The sequence below is a fragment of the Corvus brachyrhynchos genome, unplaced genomic scaffold (genome assembly GCF_000691975.1).
Source record: "Corvus brachyrhynchos isolate BGI_N302 unplaced genomic scaffold, ASM69197v1 scaffold54, whole genome shotgun sequence".
Lineage (NCBI taxonomy): Eukaryota > Metazoa > Chordata > Aves > Passeriformes > Corvidae > Corvus > Corvus brachyrhynchos.
In genome coordinates this window covers 855,202-879,325 of record NW_008237902.1, presented here as the reverse complement: position 1 = coordinate 879,325, position 24,124 = coordinate 855,202, and the positions used below count along the sequence as shown (strand labels likewise).

Genomic DNA, 24,124 nt, shown 5'->3' with positions numbered 1-24,124 from the left:
GAATGGAGGACCCATTTGCAAAAGCCATTTGCAAACAGCTCACTTGCTCACACATTCAAGCCCAGTCAGCGGCTGGGCTACAGCAAAGCAATGAATCTCCAGAGCTTCTGAGCTGTGTGTGCTCAAGGGAGCTCCCACATCATTATTGATTGTGCTGCCTGTTCCAAAATACCCTGTGTATGTCCCAGGTCTGTGCCAGTCCAATCAGCCAGTATTGGATACAGGGTGAGTGCCAGAGCTCAGTGGCCAGACTGTGGGGGAGAACTGTTAGTTTCTCTCAAATCTTTTCTGCAAAAGAAAGGCATTTTCTGTGACCAATGCATGTTATAGGTATGTTTTCATTTTATCAAAAGGTGCCCTTTTGTTACCTTTTTTCCCTAAAGAAACCACCCCTACAAACCCAGATTTTTATGTGCTCTATTTTACATGTCTAGTTTTATTCAAACAATAAATATAATGTTTCAAACAACAAAGCTAACAGAAATGCAGAACATATCAAAGGTACATACCTGGGAGATATAATCCGCTAGCCTATTTTTTCTTTCTTTCTTTTTTTGCTTTATACTAAAGGAAACAATTTGTCTCTGAAAAGTATTTTTGCACCACTTCATGGTGAACTTAGACACCTCAGAGTCACTACACAGAAACAGCCTCCATTCACATATTTTCAAGATTTAGTCACCTCTCCTCATCTGGATGTCAGAATTTCAGCAAATCTGTTCTGCAGGAATATTTAGCTGCTTCTTTAGCACTGCAGTGCAATATATTCACTGTTCTGTCCTTGTTTATTTATTTTAAACAAATTCTTTTTTCTTGCTTATGATAGGCTAGTCATCATCAGAAGTTACCTCTGATGTTTGTTGATCAAGAGTGGTTGCTCCAGAGGGATGGGAACATGATCCTGTCACATTATTTTTGTTGGGGAATATATGTCTTAGTTGTTATCAGATGTGATACTCAGGACTGTGTTAGGATGCAGTCATTCACTTTACCATACCAGATGATAAAGCCAAATTAATGTATTTTAAAAAATAAAAAGAAATAGCCTTTTTCTTTCCCTTTTTCCAGTGTTCCTCTCAGTAGCAGACAGCAAGCAATTGAAATGAGCTGAGTTTATGGATGGGTGCAGAGGGTGTCTCCATTTCCAAATTAATGTATTTTAAAAAATAAAAAGAAATAGCCTTTTTCTTTCCCTTTTTCCAGTGTTCCTCTCAGTAGCAGACAGCAAGCAATTGAAATGAGCTGAGTTTATGGATGGCTGCAGAGGCTGTCTCCATTCCCACCCTGTACATATCCATCAGCCACTCTGCAGCATTTTCCTGCAGCAGCAGGGGAACAGACAATCAGCCCCATCCCAGTGGAGTGCTCTGATGGGATGGAGAGGCTGGACTATTGGTTTGTGTAGGCTTGGAAATGCACTGGAAGTTTTCATAAAATGAAAGCCTGCTTGGAATTTGAGCAGTCGGGCATTTTATGGGAGTAACCGTCCCCAGCAAACACACATATTAAAACCCTTGGAGGTTTTAGAGTGAAAGGAAATGTACTATCTTAATTTTTGGTTGTTCTTTAAGGCAAAAATTGCTTACTGAGAAAAATTAAGTACCCATTAAAAAATTTGCAGACTCTACCTTACCTAATCAGACTTTCTTACATCACAGCAACTGAATTTAGAATACAGTTGAACATAAAAAAAATATATTTCTTCATCTCTAAATCACTTTCAAGAGCAGAATCAATCATCATGCCACTCCACAGCTCCAGTTGCTAAAGGGAATATTGGAGTAAACAAGCAATGTTAAGAGCTTGCTTAGCATACAAAAGTGTAGGTCATCACACTTCAAATGGAAGAAAATGGTTTTAAGTAGAATCGGGTATTTTGTGTGTTTATATGAATTTAACACAGGAGATGAGAAGTCCCCAGATGGTCCCCCCAGACCATCCCCCAGGTTCTCTCTGAAATTATTTTGACTGATGAGCTGAAATAAAAAATGTTGATATATAAGGCAACAAGTATAGTGTGATTCTTGCTTTGGAAGAATTTTTCTGCAATTGTACATCCAGCCCTGTTCTATCCCTCTTCCATCTCAGGCTTTTTATTTTGCTGTGCATTCCAGAAAAGCTAAGCATGCTCTATTGAGCCAGGCGATTATATACGATGTATATAAATAAAACAAATATTTTAGCTATTAATCTTCTGAGCTGCAGAGATACCTGTAGTAGCTCAGCACTCAGAGGTGGCTCAGAGCACTGTGCTCCAAAGACCCAAGCAAGTTTTGACATTATAAGAGATACATTGAGAAAAAACAAGGGTCATCTCTGGGATTTGAAGAATATTTTGGGGTGTTATGATTTATCAGCAGTTGGATTTTATAATCTCAGCTGCTAAAACTTGACTAGGTCGCTTTTGGAGGGGATTAGCTGCTCCTGAAGGACTGTTTCCCAAATGCAAGCCTGGGAAAGGAGGAGATATTTTTGAATGCTTGAGGAGAGAGCTGGAAAAGTGACTGTCAGAAGCAAGAAAGCTGTTCATGTGGGAAAGAGAACGGTCTGGTCAGCCACGTGTGGAGAACAGTCAAGCAAATCAGGCAGAGGAGGAGCAGACAGAGCACAGGGCATGTAGATGAGTTAGGGAATAAACAAAGACCAGCTGCTGCCTTTTGGGGAAAATGATCATTTTTAACTGTGGCAAAGCTATCTTTGAAGCTCGCCATTCCATCTGTGGAAAAGTAAGTCTCGAGATCAGAGTTGTGTGAACAGCCTGTAAAACTGTGTAGCCAAAAAATCTGGATAAGGGGTCAGAGACCTTTCTCCTTCATTGCATTCCTCAGTGCTCCCGCTTCACTTGCCCTTGGGGCCAGCAGAGCCCAGCCCAAGCTGCCCAGGAGGCCTGGAGCTGTGCCCTGGGGCAGGGCTGTGTGTGTGTGTCCACATCTGAAGTGCTTTCTGCAAAGCAGCAATGGAGCAAAGGTGCTTTGCAACCTTCACCATCAAAGAAGAGAAACCTGACTGCTCAAATAACACATGGGAAGTGATTGTGGATTAGAAGCACTTGGAGGGTTTCTTCTTAGTGAAGTGGAAATTTTAATTCATTAAATGAAAAATATGCAATGTTATTGCCTGTCTAGAATGGACTGAAACTAGATTCAGATATAATCAGTGTGGAAATGCTGGAATTGTCATAAACTGAGAAGGTTATTACACTTTGAGCTCACTGACAGTAAGTTGTTGAGGTAGGTGCAGGGGATGTAGCAAATGTCCATTTTTCTAGGGATAAACTCTTCAGCTCAGTTTTCACAGAACCACTGGATGATTAAAACTTCAAGCAAATAAACTACAATCTAGTTCAACTTTCTCTAGAAACTGATATTGTCTGGCTTTGAAATGTAAAGTAGGAAGCAATCCATTGTCTAGATGACAAGTACTATAGGTACAAATAAGTAAATGATATCAGAACACCAAAAAAGATGTGAAGAATCTGGAAGTGGCAGGATGGTGAAGAAAGGCAGGTTTGTATGAGCATCCCCTAAATAATAAATTTTCAGGAAATTCCTTCAAATTTTCTTTTATTATAAAGACAGATAAGAAATAGACATGTAACTTTGTTTTACTCTACAGCATCAGCAAGTCATGAATCGCTGTTTTTGCCACTGCTGTTGCTGCAGATGACAGAAAGGAATCTGTTATGCTTAAGCATAGGAAGAAGCTGTAAATTCTCAGCCATGATTTTCCATTATATATATAGAAAGAGATTAGGTGTTATTTCTTTAGTCTGTATTCTGCTCTCATTTCTGTCACTTTTACGTCTGTACAAATCTGTTCATTTCAGTTCACGTACTCCTGATTTATATAATCTGTCCCAGTGAGTGCGAAGTAAACAGAGAGAAATAGGTAATTAAAGATATCAAGGACATTTAGGAGAGAGAAACTCTAGTGACAATCCATCAAATACATTGGGACAGAGGGTGAAAAATCATGGTATCTCGATGACAGCCAGAAGTGAAATAGAAAGCAGAACAGGAGTTGTTTTTCTAACATAAAGAATTGCCAGAGTGAAAGGTAGTGAGAATACATTGGAGATGCTGATTGCAGAAAGCCAAACAGCCAGGCTAAGCTCATAAAAAGAGGAAATAAAGAAGTTGGGTGCATATCCTGAAGAACAAGTTACAGGTATTTGGATGAAAATAGGAAAGAGACAGAATAGGGTTAACTGTAAGCTGTCTTTTGCTAAGAAATGTAACACGGGTGTCTGAAAGCCAGTATGAAGTTAAGAGAAATTTAACAGATCAGTGAGCGCAAAGGAGTTTTAGTCTGATTGAATGCAAAAGTAAGAAGAAAATCTGAGCCAATAGAAGAAATGCAAGTAATGAGAAATGCTTTAGGTAGTTGTATACTAAAGTTGAAGCAATAAGCACAGAACAAAAGCAACTGCTAACAATCTTTAGTAAATACTCCTTTTGTTGCTGGAGTTGTCAGCAGTCACAGAGGAATCTTTCCAGTGTTCGTAAACCACAGAACCACTGAACTCTGCAGAAAGAAATAAAAGATGTACAGGTAATTGTGCAGTTCTCTTTAATGTCAATGCAAACCTTCAGGAGAAAAGCTGCGGAACTGAAGGGGCACTCAGAAGATACTGAAGGTCTTAAAATCCAGAATTATGAAAATTTTTGAGTAATGAAATTTTGCTTCCCCACCTTATTCTGAAATGTTGATGATTTTTTTTTTGAGGCAGGAATGTGAAATTAAGCATACAGAACTAGATACAATAAGCTGTAAACCAGTCACTGGAGGCAGTCTTAAAGAAAGCAAAGGGCTGCAGTTGAGAGCGTAATTGCACAGATATGGTAGCCAGGACAGCACACTACAGGTTCACACCTTACAGTTGCAAAGAGTCAGACAGAATATTGAATATGGTTATTTGAAGTTCTAAGTATATTGATTTAGTGTGGGTTTTTCAAAAATCACGGCTCCATTTTTTTTTTTTTTTTACCCCATTTATAGATATAGAGAGGAGGGGATTGTACTGAGCCAAAACACAGCCAAATAAAGCAGTGCTGTTTCCTTCAGGGACGTTGGTGTGGGGTGTATGTTTATTCATCCTTCTGAGCAGATGTGAGATTCATTGTGGCCATTTTCTTCAAGCTCTTCATGGCTCTTGTCATGATTAATGACACTTGATTTTTGAAAGGATAGTTACCGATGTATAATGGTGCCTTCCAGCAAATTTCGGGATCTACCAGCTTGTCTCAGAGGTGAACTATAGATGTAATCTCAGAAGAGGGTCTGCTATAAGGAAAAGAACGGTTAAAAAGTGCAGAATATGGTCTGTTGGCAGATGGCTCTTGTGGTTTCTGCTTGCCCTTTTGCTACTGCGTTGTACTTCACTTTCTGGATTCATCTCACACTGGGTCAGACTTTCCCCTCGCTTTCTCTTCAGTCAGTATTACTGCTCATCCCACAGCAGTTCAGCTCGAATGCTGTAGATTTAACCATCCTCTATTTAATCAGGATCTATTTTAGTCCTTGAAGGTCTTGAAGTAGTGTGCAGTGAGCACAGGGCATTTCTTCATTAGCGTTTTAGTTTCCATCCCAGTCTACCTCAGAAACAAACCTCCCACTTGTTTCCAGTCACTGCACTCCCTGCGTTGCAGAGCATGTGAAATGGATTCTTTACTGATGAAAGGAGAAAACAAGATGTGTTTGGAGATACGTGAACCTAACAGCCAAGAGACCAGTGCAGGGGATCAGGATGGAACAAGTCTGCTGCAAAGTGTGAACTTAATGAGCAGAGCAGATGCTGGATCCTCAGAATGAATCATCCCATTCTGCAAATCCAGTCCCCAGACACCCCGTGTTGATGGAGGTGTCAGAATCTGCACTGTAGGAGCCTTATTGTGTATCTGCTTTCCTTCCATAAGATACAGTTACAAACCTGCTTGTCTAAATTGCCACTGCTGAAGGGTCTGGTCCTTCCTCTGTCACATAAGTGCTCCTCAAGCATCAGATGTTCTCAGTCCTCTGTTAAGAAGTGATACACTAAACCATAATTTGCATTTTATTAACTGATTGCAGGATTCTAACATGAAAACAAGCGCATGCTGTTTCCTTTAAACATGTCCTGTGGCAGCCTCAGTGTCTCAGTGTGGTTAACCATAATTTTCTGAGGACTAAACAAACTGGGAGATCTAGAAGAGTGTTATATAGGGCAGATTTTTGCAGTCCTTCAGCTAATATTAAAATTCACTAGGATATTTTTCATTCATCTGGATTTTTTTTCTCTTGAATTCAGGTTGCAGTTTCCCTCACAAACATTTCTCAAAATGCTTGGGTGAAAATGAGTTCACCTCTGTTGAAATATTCCTCCAGCTCATATTATGTTTGACTGAGCTGACAAATGGCTTGACAGCCTTCTTGGAATCTGCCAAAATACAGTGTCAGGAATGACAATGCCATGCAAGGTAATAATCTAAATGAATGTTGCTGCAGCTGAGCAGTCACATTCCTGACTCTATAACTCAGTTAGAACGAGGCAAGTCCCCAGATGTTTGTTTCTAAGCAATTGTAAAAGTTTGGTTTGTGTTTCCCTATTAACGCATTATTATAATTCATATTTCATTGTTAGCTTACAACAGATTTAACGCATTTCAAATTATTCCTTAAATAATGGTGCCTTATTTATCTGTTCAAACTCCATTGGAGCAAGAGCTGCTGTTATTTAGTTTCTCAGAAATCTGAAACATGAGTGAATTAGAAGCTTCGTAGTGTTTGTGGAGATGAATTTAATCTTGTGGAGTATGGAATGTTAGTGGGTTTGAAGTGTAATGTCCAATTTGAGCTGTCTGAGAGAACCTACAGGTAGACATTACAGCTTTAATGTAAAAATTATCTTCTCTGCCTTACTAAAACATGTGTCTTTATTCCATCAGTATTTTAATGACACTGTATTATCACAGAATCACAGAATGTGTTGTGTTGGAAGAGACGTTAGAGATCATCTCATCACAACCCCCTGCCATGGGCAGGGCCACCTTCCACTATCCCAGGTTGCTCCAAGCCCCATCCAGCCTGGCCGTGAACACTTCCAGGGATGGGGAAGCCACAGTTTCTCAAAATTGCCAGGCAATTTAGTGTTTTAAATCTTGTAGAGCATGTTTTCAGAGATCCTCAGCACATTTCTTTAATTCCATATCCTGTAGTAGCAGCTGCTCTCTAAAGTACACATTTCCTTTGATTTTATCTCTCTAAGGTTTGGAGATTAGTTACACTGCAGGTTTGAACTATTTTCTCAGTTGTTAGAATTAAATAGCTAGTTGTACTAGACCTCAGGTGTAAAATTACAGCTCATCAAAATGCAGATGTTCTCTTTTTCTTAAAGAATTCTCTGTCACCTTCTGTACTCTTCAGATCTCTGTCAATGCTGGCTTTTTCAGGTTCTATTCTTCGTTCAAATGATGTTTTGATTTTCTTTAGACACATTTCATGACTTAATCCCTTTAAGAGTGAGCAACTATTATGTCTAGAGATCAGGAGCAGACTTCTATTTACAGCTGAACAGTTCAAAAAGTTTGAGAGCTGGGAGCTCTGTATTCTCTTGAGCCACAGGTATTTGGTTAGAAGGTTCCTGAGATTGGAAAATAAAGTTTTGCTATGTCTTTCTTTCTCAAGTCATTGTTCACTCCATGCCACACTACATACTGACCTTCTACCACTGATGCAGAGGCTCATGTTCTGGCAGCCTCAGGAGTGCATTATATCTTCCTGCAGGAGACTCTTTCAGATGTGTGTCCTTGATCCCAGTGCATGCTACTGGAAGAAATGAAAGGTCACTTAGTTTTCTCAATTTTATCTGAACTTAGTTTAAATGTTGCTTTATCATCATGATCACAGCTGTAGGAGCTTAATACAATATATAATTTCCTATTTATAATTTATCCTCTTCTAAAGCAGCTCTGAACATGTGTCAGTAATTGATACTGAATGTTGTTTCTGGAGGGTTTACTGTGTGAAATTCCCTATGTACACAATTACAAATCTTAAATGATGAATTAAGGGCCAGTGGAAGCATAAATAAAATGATCAAAGTTTCTGAAAACATGTAACATCAGTGTATTATGTTTGAACCTTTCTGCTCCCTTGTTTGATGTGATTCTGAAACAAAGAGTCCAAATATAACAAGATAATGGGGATTGTTATCAACTTCTAGCTGACATTATGAGGTAGTATTTGCAGCAGTACTTTTGGGGTGAGCAATTCTGGGATTAGTGCCTGGAGTATGAGGGGGCACTGTCTCACTCCCTCCTTGAGGTGATGATACTGAGATGGAGTAAAATCTTCATCCAGTAGCACTGGTGTTCCTTTGCAGCCGAGGAGTCCTCCTAGCAAACAGAGGTGTGCAAATTAGAGCACCTTCTTCCATTACAAATGCAAGACTTTCGTGGCTTAAAATGTTCAGCATGGATCTGAAGTTGCCTTTGGACAGTGTTCTGTGAACTTCTTAAAACAAATGATGCTCAAATTGAGCAGTCAAGTGCTCTCTTCTGCTAAAATAAAGTAGGGTCAAAGATAATGGCAATCTTTGTGCTGTGGACACCGACAGCCTTGGCATTTAAATCCCACTGGAGCCATTACTGCAGTTTAGCTATCTGGTGCCTGAATCAGAGTATTTTGTTTCTTTGGCCTTTTTAGCTTCCTTTTTTTCTGTTATTATTATTGATTATTTGAGCTAAATCCTCTGAAATACCATTCCAAAAAAGCCTGTTTCTCTACAAAATACTATTGCTTCAGCCTGATGGCAAGTAGCAGTCACTGAGAAAAGGTAACTTGTTGTTGCTTTACAACTGACACAGCCAATTAGTTTCTTAATATTCAGAAAAATCTTATTTAATCAGAATAAGAAATTAATGAGGAACTGTCAGTAAAAAAAGTTATGTTCGTGCATCTCCAGTGATTTTTCAGAAAATGGGTAGAGATAACACAAGTCTGTCAGTAGCAAAAAGCGTCATGAAGGACTTTAAGGAATTTCCTGAATGAAAGGACTTCACTTGTAGATGTCCCATCCCTGAAAGTGTTCGAGGCCAGGTTGGATGGGGCCCTGAGCAACCTGGTCTAGTGAGTGGCACCATGGCTTGGAACTGGATGACCTTTAAGGTCCCTTCCAACCCAAATCATTCTGTGACTTTGATGACTGAATCAACCAGCCCCAATTATTATGGACACCTTCATCACATGATAGCTTTTATAAACTGAGCACGGTACTTAAAATAACCTGCTGGGTGTTCAAGTTGTTGGTGACAACCAAAGTGAGGAGCCTTTCCCTGAGGGAAGCAGCATTTCTGTTTGCAGCAACTGCTGCACGTTTTTCACTGGTATGCTCCCATTAACCCGCCCTCAGTTTTGCATAATGATTTTGGTGTAGTGTTCTTTTTTTTGTTGTTGTTAGAATGGATAAAATGTCAGAGACAATTAAGAAAATGATGTTATAAACTGGAATGGAAACTGCACATTTGTAATGGCTCACAGGGTTTCTGATCTAAAATGTGTACAACCCTCTCCCACACTCAGCAGCTGGTTATGTCATGGACTGGTTGCCCATGGCTGCTTCTTTCTGATGCAGTTCTAAGAAATTTCAAATATTGGCTAAAACTGGCTAAAGGGCTGCAAAATTGTCCTTTTCAACAGCAGCATGTTTGATTTCACCTTTTCTGAAGGTTTTTCTCGACGATACTTGGACCTAGATTTTCCTTGAAGCTACAAATGAAGTAGAAAGAAATGCCTGTGTGCTCCCAGGGACAGTGCATTGCTCATAATCCAGTATAATTCATACAGTCTCTTTCCAGTCATTAGTTATGCATTTAAATAAGTATTTGAAAGACTTGGGATATTGTAGCTAATCTAATTGTCTCTACAGAAAATTGTGTCCCTAAATATCAAAGTTGCGTAAGTTGATTTTATTCAACTGCTGTTTGTTTCCTTGTATGTTTTGACCACTGGGATTTGTGTATCTAAGTGGAACATCAGTATTTTATGCATAACTTTTATTTTATAACTTTGATATTAGGATAATTATCACTTTATTTCATAATGAGATTATTCCCACAGTGGTAAATTTAAAAAAAAAAAAAATCATATGACTCAGAACAAATTTCTGAAAGCTTCTTGTAAAATAAACCAAGAAATAGTTATGTATTTAATCATTATGCAAATTTTTATTTGCTGTAAAGCAGTTCTCATATGTGAAAGCAATGGTAGCATTAGATTTTTTTTATGTGGGTGTTATTCTCCAGATACAACCCCAAAATGATCAGCTAAAAAGAACCAGAGCTTGTGTCAAAAACAGCTCCTGCAGATGTACTGTCAAAGCAACAAGGGTACGGAAAGTGAAGTCACATTGCCAATGGCTTTATAACCTTCAAGCTTAATGTGTTTGGCTTTCAAGCTGCCTAAAAACAATTGCTTTCTAAGCATGTAATTTGAATTTTTGACTGAAAATTAAGATGTGGAAAGAGTTTAGCAGCTCTCCTTTCAAGGTTTGTTTTCAGTATTACCCCTGTTGAGAATATGATTTATTAACAATGCTATTCTCTCTGTAGAGAACCTGCAGGGGCCATTCCCCACCAGTATTTGCAATTATAAACTGAGATAAAGGCACGGTGGTTTTGATAAGTGGAAAACAAGCAAATGATGATGTGAGAAAGCATCATTAGGCCAGGTTGTGACCTCTGAATCTTCATTTCACATAGTGGGCACTTCTGTTATTTTTGTGCATTAGTTGGAACCTTGTAAGGCTCACCAGAGGCAGTGAGTTAACCTGGCTATCCAGCTGGGAATTCATGCCTAGCATTAGTTCAGAGACCAGAAATAATGCTGCTTTAAGGAATTCCACCTGGAAGGAGAGGGAATATATTTTTGTAATCTCTGGCTCTTCTTCTTTCTTCCTGTCTGACTGGGTGCTGCTGAGTTTGGGGAAGCGGGAGTTGATGGTTCCCATTCCAGTGTTCAATCTGGCCTTGGAGTTGTGGCACAGCACAGCACATCCAGCCCGGCAGGGATCAGTGAGTCCATCCCTTGGGAGTTTTGCCTTTCTGGCCTTGCGAGAGCTGTCCCGCCTGCAGCATAACCTGCTGGCGCTGGTGGGACACACTGCAGTAAGAAAAGCTTTATGAACGTGAAGTTAGAGAGAATTATTTAATGCAAGCAGGGGTAACAGGCTCTTTAGCACATGCTAATGAGGGGAAGAGTTTGGGCAGAAGTGAATTGTGGTTCTAAAGTTAGTCTGCCAAAAGCGAGAGCAAAGAATAATAAAACCAAGGCACTTTTTCCCTGCCAGCCCCCCAGTTTTAGATAATTCAGCACAGAGAGTTGTGTGATTGTCCCAGTCACCCAAATAAATCAGCTCTATCAGCCATGTGTGCTGGCACAGGGCTGTGCTACAGCAGCTCTGGCTCACAGCTGGCCCTCATTCATCCTGCTTGGAGCACAAGCAGACAAAATGAGCATCTGTTTGCCCTCACCATTGTAGACATACACTCTGGCTTTGTTTATTTTGGATAAACAAAGAGTGGTTTGGGGTTTTTTAAGAAATATTTTTAATTCTTACTATATTTGTCTTAAAAAAAAAACCAACAAACAAAAACAACCACCAAAAAAACCCAAACCAAAAAAACCCCAAACCAAAACCCCAACAAAAACAACCAACTGCAAAACTCAAGAGAGCAGCTGGAAGATTTCTATGTAAAAGTCCATGTGACTGAGTTGTAAAGAATGACAGTTCTTATTCTACCTTATATGGGCTCAAGGGTAAGGAATATATTTCAATTTTTTCCAAATATTTTAGTTTAATTGTTAAAATTTTTGCCACCCCAATGAATGATTGTGAGTGTGGGTAAGAAAAGTCTATGCTGAAAGTTTCACCTGCCACTTTCTCAGTATTGCTCATGGAAACTTCTGGAATAGTCTTTCAGCAAAGCAGGAGTAGCAAATCTTCTTTCCTAATATAGCATAAAAAAACACCAACCAAAAATACCTTTTAATTTTTGAAAATAAGAAACCCAGTAACATTCTGGGCCATTAATATGGCCAGAAGAAGTTGGTTTTGCATATTAGTGGTAGCTGAGCGAAAGTCTGTGTACTGAGAATTTGAGTCTTACGGGAAATCTGAGATTGTAAGATATGGTCAAGGAGCTTTTCAATGCCATACACATCTGAGGACTCATTGGGATAAGTATTTATGAATTTTATACTGTTACTATTAAACCACTATTAATGTACTTGCCATTATATATGAATCCAATGTGAATGGTTATACTTTTATCAATTCATTATATTTTTATTAGTGGCTTAGCATTCTAGGCAGATCCTGACATCTTCAGACTTTTTGTTACATGTGGCACTGCTTCCTTCTGCCATGGATTCTCTCAGTGTCGCCACTTCATGCTGGGAGCTCTTTCAGTAAACCCGGATATTCCTGGCTTTTCTGGGACATTTCTCACTAAATTAAAGCTTTCCCATACAAAATTTAAAGCTAAACATCTCCAGCACCAGCATTACTAATTCACTAAGCCAAAGCATCCTGTTTGGATGCAGTTGTCTGATTCCTGGGAGAGAGAGAGAGCACAGAGTTGGTTAGAGATGTCTTAACGTAACAACATCTCATTGGGGAGCTTTGTTCACTGAAGTACTCAGTGGGTAAAATACATTCTCTTCCTCTTAAGCAAATAAAAAGTAAATAGATAAATAAATAATGTGTAATTTGCTGACACAAGCTATTTGCTTAAAACAGGCAGTAGGCCTTGGGGAGATATTTATGACAGGCTAGATTGACTTTAGCAAGCAGCAGCTGGTGTTTTAACACTGCTTGGTGTTGGAATGATCTTCTGCACTGCAAGGTAGAGAGGCAGAAAATGCAGCTGCATCTTTCTGGAGCTAATTTTAACAAAAGCAATGAGCTGGTAATTACCACTTTTTCCAGCTGATCCTTATGAGGGTAAAAGGTTTATTCATAGATGGAAGGTGAAAGAGGGAAATACTGAGCAGGCTGCAAAGCAGTGTTAATAAATGTCCATCCTGGCAATACTTAGAAATTTAAACTCGTGTTGACTGGGAGGGGCTAGGAATGAAGATTACCCCTCAGGGGTCTCTGTCAGTCCCGGGGTTACTCCCTTTGTGTAGGAGGTTCCTCAGTAGGGCTCTGTGATGAGGCTTTCCTGATGAGTTTGCACCTTGCAGGTTCCTCCAGTTCTGAGGGGTCCTCCCAGGCCTTAGAGGAGCAAACTGAGCTGAGCTGGTTCTGAAAGGTACAAAATCAGGGGAATGTTTTCAGTCAGCATCTCATTTCTGCTTGAGTCATACAAATAACTTATAAGCTCAATTAATGCAACAAATATAAATATTTATGAACCCATTTAGCTAATGTTTGGCTGTATTTATAAATAAGAGCATCTTGCAAGAGCTTCTTTTTGACAAGTAAATAAAGTAAGTGTAGAGAGTGTTTGTGCGTTAAATTATCCATGCTTCATTAACTCTTCCAAAATATCAAGTCTTAGGTAATAACTAAACTCAAAGTGACAAAAGAGTAGGATTAGTGGGAATAACTTTAATGCTTAAACTTCAGGAGAACAGGAAGCCGTTGTTTACTTTCTTAGTTGGTAGGGGAAAAGAGGATAAATGTGTTTGGTTTTGCCATTAATTTCATTTTTTTTTTAACTATTGTTATTATAGTGATAGGAGGGGTAATAGGAGAGGAGAGTGGTCTCATATTAATGTTCTGGTCTTAGGGACAATTTCTATTTGCTGACTTTTCTGAGATGACTAACAGGAAATTGTATTAGACCCAAGTCTACTTCAAGGCTTGATTTTTTTTGCAAATCAGAACCCAGTCTATGAATTCTGATGAATCTAAGGGTTCTGATGAAAGAGATTTTTGAAAGTTGTGATTGTTATAAACTTCTTGTGAACTGTTAAAGTAGTGTTTTTAACATGCCCCTTGCATACTTAGTTTAAGATATGATTATTCTCTTGATTGACTTTGTTGATGGCACATCAGTCTAAGTTGGCTGGATTTGACACCCACATATTGAATGATAAAGGATCATTTTGGTCTTCTTAAGAAACAACAATTTATTATGCATGATGTGGCAAAATGGATTTTAGAATATGGTGCCAGTGATGCCGTGGTCACCGTTTTGGTCCCCATGTGGGCCATTTGCTTGATGATGAGTTGAACTTGATGATCCTTGTGGGTCCCTTCCAACTCTGTGATTCTTTGAAAATGCGGTTCCTCTAATCTCTTGATGGCTCAAAGCAACATAATAAAAATGCAGTGAAGAACTGAGGCCCAAGTCTAGCAATTCATATTTGCTTTTATATTTTTTTTTCATTTGTTATGTTCACAACTGATTTCTAAGTTACATTTCCTGAAGGTAAAATCTAGAAGAAGGGTTCCATGATGCTCAGTGGTGAACAGATGCAGAACTGAAAAGGCAGCTCTTGTCCCAAGTCTTGCAATTTAATTGGGGTGGTGGAAGTCACAGGTGAGCTTCTTTCTGTATGAGGGGCCCCTGGGTTCCCTGCCTTGCCATCCCAGGCTGTTACCCACCTCAGGCAGGAAATAGACTTTGTAAAGGGGGCAGAAAAGAATCTTGCTGAACACCTTACCCACACATAGTGAGAACAGAACTCTAGATTCCCTCAAGAATTTCATCAGGCCCAGTTTGACAGGAGCTGAATTTCTTTTCCTGAACTTGGAAGTTGAATCTTTAACCTGTGATGTGAGACTCGGAGTCTGTAAGGAGCCAGTTGCAGAGGCCAAGCCAACATTTCACTTTTATATAACATTGAGTTGAGCTAAGGGCCTCAGATCCAGCCTTGGCTTGCAGTATCAGCTCTTCTCTTTTCATGCGTGATTTTAGGTGTGCAGAGTCCCTTCAATTAATTAAAAGATTGACTTAGTCATATGCAGTCACTGAACCATAGGTGAAACCTTCAAAGTGTGAATTCTATGCAAGAAGAAAGGTATTTTCAAATATTTGTTCATCAAAAATTTTTCTCAGTTGCTGTCACCTGCTATATTGAAGTGGCCCTGTGCCTGGTTTTGCATTCCCTTCAAAGTCCATCCAATAAATAGTCTTAAAAGTCAGCTAGGAAAAAAATTAAATTACATCTCTGTTATACCAAGTATGTACATATGAGTGTGTGCAAGAACACTTTCTGGTGGTTTTGCCTGCCAATACGAATGAAAAAAACCTTTTTTGGTGCTCTACAAGAAAGAAACATGTTAATAGAATGACATTTGGCTAATAGTGCAGCAGATAAAAACTGGGTCATGGCAGCAGAGGTGGAAAGGGCAGAAAAGAAAGAGAGCAAATTGTTTCATTTGGGGGTGAAGGTCATCTGAAATAAGTGATTTCACATTTAAAAGCCCACTAAGGAGAAAATTGATGAATGTTAACCTAATTTTATATTGCTTTATTTCATTCTTTCTTCTTTTCTCATTTGTAATGCTTACGTGTTCAGGAAGTTGAGGTACGTTTTTCAATTTTAACTTGTAAATATCCATAGAGTGAATAAAAATATTTACAATATATCATAATTCATTCTATATTTTAAACTCTTATGATCAACTGTTTATATTGTTATAAATGAAATGCATTGGTACATGTTAATTATTAATGTGCTAATATTGATTAATTAACATGTTAATATGAAAATTGCATAAGTTTCATTTGTTACGGAAGGCAAAAAACGATTTTTACCACATTAGTATCAGCCCCAGTAGAACGCTCAGAAATGCATAGATTGCTTTCTGTCAGGAAGGTGTTTTACTGAATGGGAAATTTAAATCTCTTTTATCAAGTTGATTGTGCATATATATATATAAATATGTATATATATGTATGTATATATATGCGACTTCTCTGTTGGAAGAAGTTACAGTGAAATGATGGTATTCCTTCAGAGACAATCCGAGTTTCACCTTCTAACAAAAGCCATTTGAGGATATTGTTATAAATCTCAGCACCTTCCTGAGTACTGGCACAAAGCCCTGTCTGCTTCTGAGTCAGAGCTTTAGGTGTGTATTTAAATGTGACACAGATTTGCTGCTCAGCCATATCCAGAGAGTGAATTTCACCTTTATGGTGCCATAACCCTTCAGTCTCAGTTGTTGCTGGTATCGATGCTGAAGTGAAGCCCTGGTGCTGTATTTTGTGTCCTTGTGGTTTAATCCAGGTACCACCCAGCTGTTACCTCACATCCTCACCCTCTCCACTTACCTGGGTGAATAGGGAGGAGAATTGGGGGAGAAAAAAAGGTAAACCCCATGAGTAGTGATAAGAACAGCTTAGTAATAATAACAATAAAAATGTCAAAAAGACAGATGAATAAACCGTAAGAAAGACAAGTAATGCCCAGTACAATTTTCACTACCTGCTGAGCAGTGCCCAGCTGGTGCCCCAGCACTGACCAACTCACCGCAACTTATATTCTGGCCTTTAAGGTTTGGAATATCCCTTTGGCCAGTTTGGGTCACTTGTACTGGCCGTTCTTCCTCCCAGCTCCTCTCTGAATCACAGATTTTCTTAGACACCTCCAGGGATAGTGACTTCACCACCTCCCTGGACAGCCCATTCCAAGGCCCAATCACCCCTTCTGTGAAGAACTTCTTCCTAACATCCAGCCTAAACCTTCCCTCACACAGCTTAAGACTCCGTCCTCTTGTCCTGTCGCTGTTTGCTTGGGAGAAGAGTCTGACCCCCACCTGGCTACAGCCTCCTTTCAGGGAGTTGTAGAGAGTGATAAGGTCTGTCCTGAGCCTCCTCTTCTACAAGCTGAGCCCCCCCAGCTCCCTCAGTCGCTCCTCATAGGGCTTGTGTTCTAGACCCTTCCCCAGCCTTGTTGCCCTTCTCTGGACACGTTCAAGCATCTCAACATCCTTCCTAAACTGAGGGGCCCAGAACTGGACACAGTACTCAAGATGTGGCTTTACCAGTGCTGAGTACAGGGGAAGAATGACCTCCCTGCTCCTGCTGGCCACACAATTCCTAATACAGGCCAGGATGCCACTGGCCTTCTTGGCCACCAAGGCACACTGCTGGCTCATATTCAGTCGCTGTTGACCAGCACTCCCAGGTTCCTTTCCACCTGGACACTGTCCAGCCACACTCTCCCCAGTTTGTAATGTTGTTGGGGATTTTTGTGGCCAAAATGCAGAACTCGGCACTTAGACTTATTAAACTTCATCCTGTTGGACTCTGCCCATCCATCCAATCCCCTCTGCAGAGCCCTCCTACCCTCCAGCAGAGCAACACTCGTGCCCAGCTTGGTGTCATCTGCAAATTTACTGATGTAGGACTCAACCCCCTCATCCAGATCATCAGTGAAGATATTAAACAGGACTGGCCCCAGCACTGATCCCTGGGGGACACCACCAGTGACTGGCCACCAGCTGGATGTGGCACCGTTCACCACCACTCTCTGGGCCCAGCCTCCAGGCAGTTCTCGACCCGCAAAGAGTGCTCCTGTCCAAGCTGTGGGCTGCAGCTTTTCCAGGAGTATGCTGTGGGAGACAGTGTCAAAGGCCTTGCTGAAGTCCAAATAGACAACATCCACAGCCTTTCCCACACCTACCAGGCGGGTCTCCTGGTCGTAAAAGGAGATCGGGTTGGTCAAACACGACCTACCCTATGCTGGCTGGGTGTGATGCCCTGGCCATCCTGTAAGTGCTGCGTGATAGCACTCAGTATAAACTGTTCCATTACCATACCTGGTACTGAGGTCAGGCTAACTGGTCTATAATTACCAGGATCCTCCTTCCTACCCTTTTTGTAAATGGGCATCACATTAGCCAGCTTCCAGTCATCTGGAACCTTGCCACGACTCTTGGTAGATGATAGAGAGCGGTTTTGCAAGCTCATCTGCCAGCTCCCTCATCACCCTGGGATGGATCCCATCTGGTCCCATTGATTTATAAATATCCAAGTGTCTCAGCAGTTCTCTGACTGCCTCTTCTTGGATAACAAGAGGACCATTCTGCTCTCTGACACCATCTATGAACCCCTGAGGACAGTTGTCTAGAGGACAAGCTGTCTTCCCACTAAAGACTGAGGCAAAGAAGGCATTAAGCACTTCCGCCTTCTCCTCATCTTTAGTTACTAGGTTACCTGCCTCATCCAATAAGGAACAAAGGTCAGTCTTACCCTTCCTTTTACCATTAATATATTTGTAAAAACTTTTTTTATTACTTTTAACAGAAGTTGCCAATTTAAGTTCGAACTGAGCTTTGGCCTCCCTAATTTTTTTTCTACATGCCCTAGCAGCCCCCTTAAACACTTTCTGAGAAACCCGACCCACCTTCAATAGACGATACATCTTCTTTTTATTTCCAAGTTCCTTCAAAACCTTGTTGCTCATCCAGGCTGGATGTTTGCCTCATCGACTCATCTTTTGGCACACAGGGACAGTCTGTTCTTGTGCCCTCAAGATCTCTGTTTTGAAACACGCCCATCTCTCCTGAACTCCTTTGTTTTCAAGGGCTGTTTCCCAAGGAACTCTCTGAATAAGTCTCTTAAACAGGCCAAAGTAAAGGTCTTATTGATATTCCTCCTGATTTCATCAATTACCGAGAATTCCATAATTTCATGATCACTGTGCCCCAAGCAGCCTCCAACCTCCACATCACCCCCCAGTCCATCCCTATTTGTGAACAACAGGTCTAACATAGTCCCTCCCCTGGTGGGTTTGCCCACCAGCTGCGGCAAAAAGTTATCCTCCACACACTCTAAAAACTTTCTAGACTGCCTTTTCTCTGCTGTATGAAGTTCCCAGCATATGTCTGGTAGGTTGAAGTCGCCTACAAGAACAAAGACTGATGATCCTGAAACATTCTCCAGTTGCTTATAGAATAAGTTGTCCACCTCTTCATCCTGGTTGGGTGGTCAGTAACCTGGGAAGAAACCTAGGAAACTGAAAAGTCTTTGGCTTGGAGTAAACACTCCTTAGCAACAACTAGAACATCAGTGTGTTATCAACATTATTCTCATCCTAGATCAGTGCTGTACCAGCTGCTAAGAGGAAAATTAATTCTATTCCAGCTGAAACCAGGACAGTTGTCCAACTGGCATAAGTTATTTTGAACTGCTATTGACTGTATTGCTCTAACGTATGTATAGTCATTATTTACTCCTATAAATAATAAGGAGGTTTATGTATTGAAAATCTCAAAGGTTTTCTCTATTCCACCTTTTAGGGGTTTTTTTCCGTATTTTTTCTTGTGTACTTTCTACATTATCATACTGTGGTTTCAGGCACATTCTAAAATAAACATAGTTTCAATTTTTAAAATGGAATACTAAACAGATCTGTGTGAAGGAGAAGAGGAGGAATAATAGATCTACAGAAGAGATGGCTCTGTTGTAGGTATTTTTGTGAGGAAGGTGCATTTTTTGTAAAATATTCCTTTGACACTGAAATTGAGATAAACCCCCTTTCCAATCCTTATTTCATATGCCACCAGCATAAGAAATCCTTGTTGGGAGTTGAATTATTTAACAGTTTCTGATGCTGAAAACCCAGCAGCAAAGCAACACCTTGGAGAAAAATGTAAGCAGGCAAAAAAAAGAATATTTTGTTGCTGAAAAATATTCTGCTATAAAAGCTGAAAACCCAACACATTCTGAAAAGTGATTAGTGCTTGGTGAATTTAGCAGTGCACCATCATCAGTTACAAAGCATTTTATATCCATGAGGGGTTTTTGTATTAGCAAAGCTGTGGAATTCAAAGGCAAGCCTGCAGTTCTATTTCTGGTGCCAAACCCTGTACTTGTGGGAAAAAACCCATATGGATACTTTTGATGTATCTGAAATAGATTATGAATAATAGTCTTTGCTGTTATTGTAGAACATTATCACTGTCCATGAAGTCAGTATGACACCGAGCACAAATATATTGGTGAAAAAATAAATACATTTCCTCCTGCTAGTCATGCAGAATAATTTGATCTAACCCAGCATTTGCCCATGCTTGTGTGTCCCAGAGAAGGCACAGAAGAGCAGGAGAACAATCCATAGTTCTCCATGCTGTCCCTAGTGTTCAGAAAGGAACATGAGATGCATCTCCTGGTGTTCACTGGGGCTGTGGAGTCCTCACTCCTCCTGTAACAGCCTGTTCTGAACCCATAAAGTCATGCTGACTTCCAAGTCTCCAAAATATTCCAGGTTAGGGTGACTGGATAGCATGAGAGTACATGAAATTCAGTGTACTGGAGAAAAATGGTAAATGAAGCCCTATGGAAGAAATAATTTAGATGTCTTATTCACACTGATGGGTTTTTAGTTACCGTCCTGGCAGGAAAAAGAAATCTCGGTGTCATTCTGGACAGCTTGATGAATACCTCTCTTTAGTGGCATCCCTCAGGAAATGAATACTGGATATATTAAAAAGGAAACAAAGATTAATATGCAGAAAGATATGACAGTGTTGTAGAAATTTTTTATTCTTCCTCATGTCGAATAGATTATTCTGTTGTTATCACATCCTCTCAAAGAGGACACAAGTGAGATACACAGGGTATGCTGAAACTGATATATCAGTTGGGCTTAAATCCCAGTTCTTCAGCACTAGGGTTGATGGCACTCTGAAGCAGGGAAAACTTTGCCTTCAGATAAATATTTGCTAAGTACACAGAATACAGATTGATCCAACACATGGAAGAGTTTTCCATTCTTTCTGCAGAGAGACTAGTTTGCAACAGAATCATTATTTGGCCACGCACTCTGACAGTCTCTGTTTTCTCCAGTGTAAAATCCAGTGAGAATTGTGTAAAACAGAACCACAACACTCACAGCACAATGATCTCTTTACATCAGATTTCAGAAAAGTTTTAAAGTTTAATAGGGGGAACAGTGACAAAAATATTCACTGCAAGTGCTCCTGGACGTTGTTCTACTTTAAGTAATGTTTGCAATATTGCTCCTGTATTTCTGTACATTCACAATGGTGTGATTTACATGTGTCCAAATGGATGTGTCTTTGAATTTACTTGGCTGATCTTCCACCACACCAGGCTGGTGTGGACCTTGTTACACTATCTGAACAATACGGTCTTTGTTTTCAAAGACTGTAGACTAACGTGAAATAATACAGAGTTATTATAAAATATTTAATAATGGGTGTACTTTGAACAACAATCCCGAAGAAAAATTCAAGGTGCTGAAGCCAAAGACTTTTATTCTTTAATTTCCAACCTGCATTAACTACTCTTTAGGACACAACCTGTTGATAGTCTTATCTGATTTGAGCTAAAAATGTTAGAATCAAAACATGAGTTGTTTCATTTGTATTTTATTTGTGTAAAATTGTACTGAAAATACTGATTGTATTTTTCCTGAATTTTCTTTTTTTTTTTATCCCCATTTAGGATGATTATTTCAGAAACTGGAATCCAAACAAGCCATTTGATCAAGGTAAACTCAGTACACATTTCGTGGTTGTCTTCCGCTATTTTGTGATATCCCCTTATGCTTTATGCCTCTCTTCCTCTGTCTGTCCTGTGCATTAGTGGAGAGCTATATTCATAGTTACATCTCGTTCCCAATTTAGTCACAGCTTGAGGTGGTTAATGTATAAGAGTTTGACTCATCTCAGTTTTTTTTTCACCACGTTTTTTAATCCCCATCCATTCCACTTTACATTCAGTGATGAAAAGTGTGCTCAGAGACATTCTCTGTAACCATGAATCTTGGTTTAACATGCAATTTAAAACAGGAATCTTCGCATTCATTTTCTTTCATGTTAAAGGCTTTGCTAAATTAATGTCACAAATGTAACTACTGCATTTCCTAACACTCAAGGGGCCAATTCTTTGAAACCAGCTGTAATGTAAGAATTTCAGGGCTGATTTTAAAGAGGAAATGGTGTTGTGTATATGCTGCTGTTTCAGATGCAGGCTCTGTAAATGACATTTTGTACTTTGTCTTGGTGAGTTTTTAAGTTATGGCGGTACTTCAAATATTTCCAAGCCAGCCACCACAGGATAGGAAAAAAACCAATAAAAAACATTCTAATGGTGTCCAGGACTGGACTGGAAACAATAGCCATACCAGGAAAAAAAAATTCGAAATTACTGAAGTGTTTAGGAAGAAAATACTTATTGGAAGCCTCTGAAGGTGCTTTTGAAAATTCCACTTTACATCTATTTCTGTATTTCACTGTCAGACATGTTCCTTGTATATTCTGTACCTTGCAGGAATATCATTGAGGGCTTATACAGGTTAGAGCTTAAGAGTGGAGATTCTCTGTCTTTAGGGAAATGGAACTTCACTGTCAAAGGAAAGGCAAAGTTGATGCTTTTGTCAAGACACACATCTTCAGAGGTTTTCAAAGGCATTTGAGGGATTTAGGATTACAAATCCTATTGACTTCAAATGGAACTTATGCTCCTACCACTTTCAGAGGCCTTGTGACCCTCTGTCTTCCCAAGAGGAAAAACAAAGAGGTAAATCCTTGCAAAGTATTGCAGACAGATTTTGAACTGACATGCTTTGAAACTGTCCTGTTTATTGTGTTACTGAGATGTCTGACTCTGGGCAAAACCAGGAATGGTTGTAGAGAATCTAAAGTCACACATGGATACCTTGAAGGGATATGTTGGATGTCTGTTGAAGATTTCTGTCTCTTTGTAAAGAAAGGATCATTTCTTTTTCGGTGTAGAGCTTCCTGACGTTATGGATGTCTCTGGTCAGGAGGCAGAATGCAGGCTGAGGGATGCAGTCTGAGCAGGGTGCTCTGCCTTGCACAAAAATCCGTGCACTGCTTTTTTTCTTGCTTAAATCTTACAAATGGATTTATTAGGCCAATAGATCCTTGGTTTTGACAGAGGTCACTGCTCTTGGCTGTGGCAAAATTCACCCTGACTAGAACATTAAAGATAGTCACTCAAACATTTCTAAAGAGATTTATTGCACAAAAAAATATTTGTTTGAAAACTGTTGATTAGTTTAGTTACATATACACAGAACATGTGAGTCTTTAGTCATTGATCCCTATGTTGTCACCTAAAAAATGAAGAGAAATCATATGTTTCTGCTTTGGGGCCCATGAGTCAGATGCTGAAAAAGAGTAATCCTCAGTTTACATACGCATATTAGGTATATATATGTGTGTAAATGTATACATGATATATTTATGTGTATATAGAGAGAGTGGCATTAAAATAGAAAATAGAGATTAAGGAAGGAAGGGAAGCTTTCTCTTTCCCAGATGTTTGCCACCAGAGGTTTAATTTCTGTAGTTTTCCACAGAGAGGAAAAAGAATAGTCAGAAGATTTTGTCCCAAATCTTTTATGCAGCACAAGCTGCAAGACAATTGTTTAATCTGTTTTTACTTTTCCATTCTTCCTGCCCTGATATTTTTTCCATGTTGTTCCATTTGTCTTTGGGGTGTTTAAATGCCCCCTATGCTCTTGTATGGTTTTGAAGATAGATAGAAAAGCTTTCATTTTATATTCTTTGGGATTTTGATATCCAGAGAGCCTGTGCAGATCCTGTGGTGAGGAGCCCTAGCTTGCTTCTGTGACTTCAGCAGCAGCTCTGTGTTCTCACCACACAATTGTTATTTTGAGAGATATCGCAAAGGCAGCTTTTAACCTCACAAGACCAAGGCTCTTCGTAGTTACTGAAGAGAAAAAAACTTCTCCAGTGGGTGAATGAAAGCAGATTTTGGGTTTTATTAATAATCTGAATCTGGTGTCACCAAGCCTAAAGCTCTTTTGTGCAAAAACACCAACTTTTTGGGACAGGTTTACAAGGTTTTAATATTAAAAATCTACTTCTCAAGTCTAAATCTAAAATCCTGCTAAAATACTCTAATTGTGAAGTCTTCATGTGGAGCCAGACTACAGAACCAGTCCGAAAGAGCTGGGAGGGCAGGGTTAGAAGCAACTGAAGGCAGGAAGGGATCTCACAAAGGCAGCTGGAGAATTCCGTATGTTTAACAGATTTAGAAACCAACAGTAATCAGAGGTTTTGAAAATCAGCAGAGTTTTGCTTCCAGGCTTGTACTTCATTTGCATCTTTTGAAGAAGTCTGCTGCATGCGACCAACTGTATTCTTTTCTAACAAAAAGCTGGCTTTATT

General features: G+C 39.7%; 1 protein-coding gene across 2 annotated transcripts in view; it reads left to right on the top strand.

The window, feature by feature from the left end:
- The window catches only part of SPOCK1 (sparc/osteonectin, cwcv and kazal-like domains proteoglycan (testican) 1), a 279,078-nt gene that overhangs the window by 67,721 nt on the left and 187,233 nt on the right, over positions 1-24,124 (top strand). Inside the window, exons 2-3 of one of the 2 annotated variants that reach the window (XM_008632635.2) lie at positions 15,508-15,516; positions 21,408-21,453. In XM_008632635.2, the coding sequence (XP_008630857.1) occupies positions 15,508-15,516; positions 21,408-21,453 (55 nt within the window). The remainder of the gene's footprint in view (positions 1-15,507; positions 15,517-21,407; positions 21,454-24,124) is intronic. The other variant, XM_017732962.1, reaches the window with a different exon arrangement.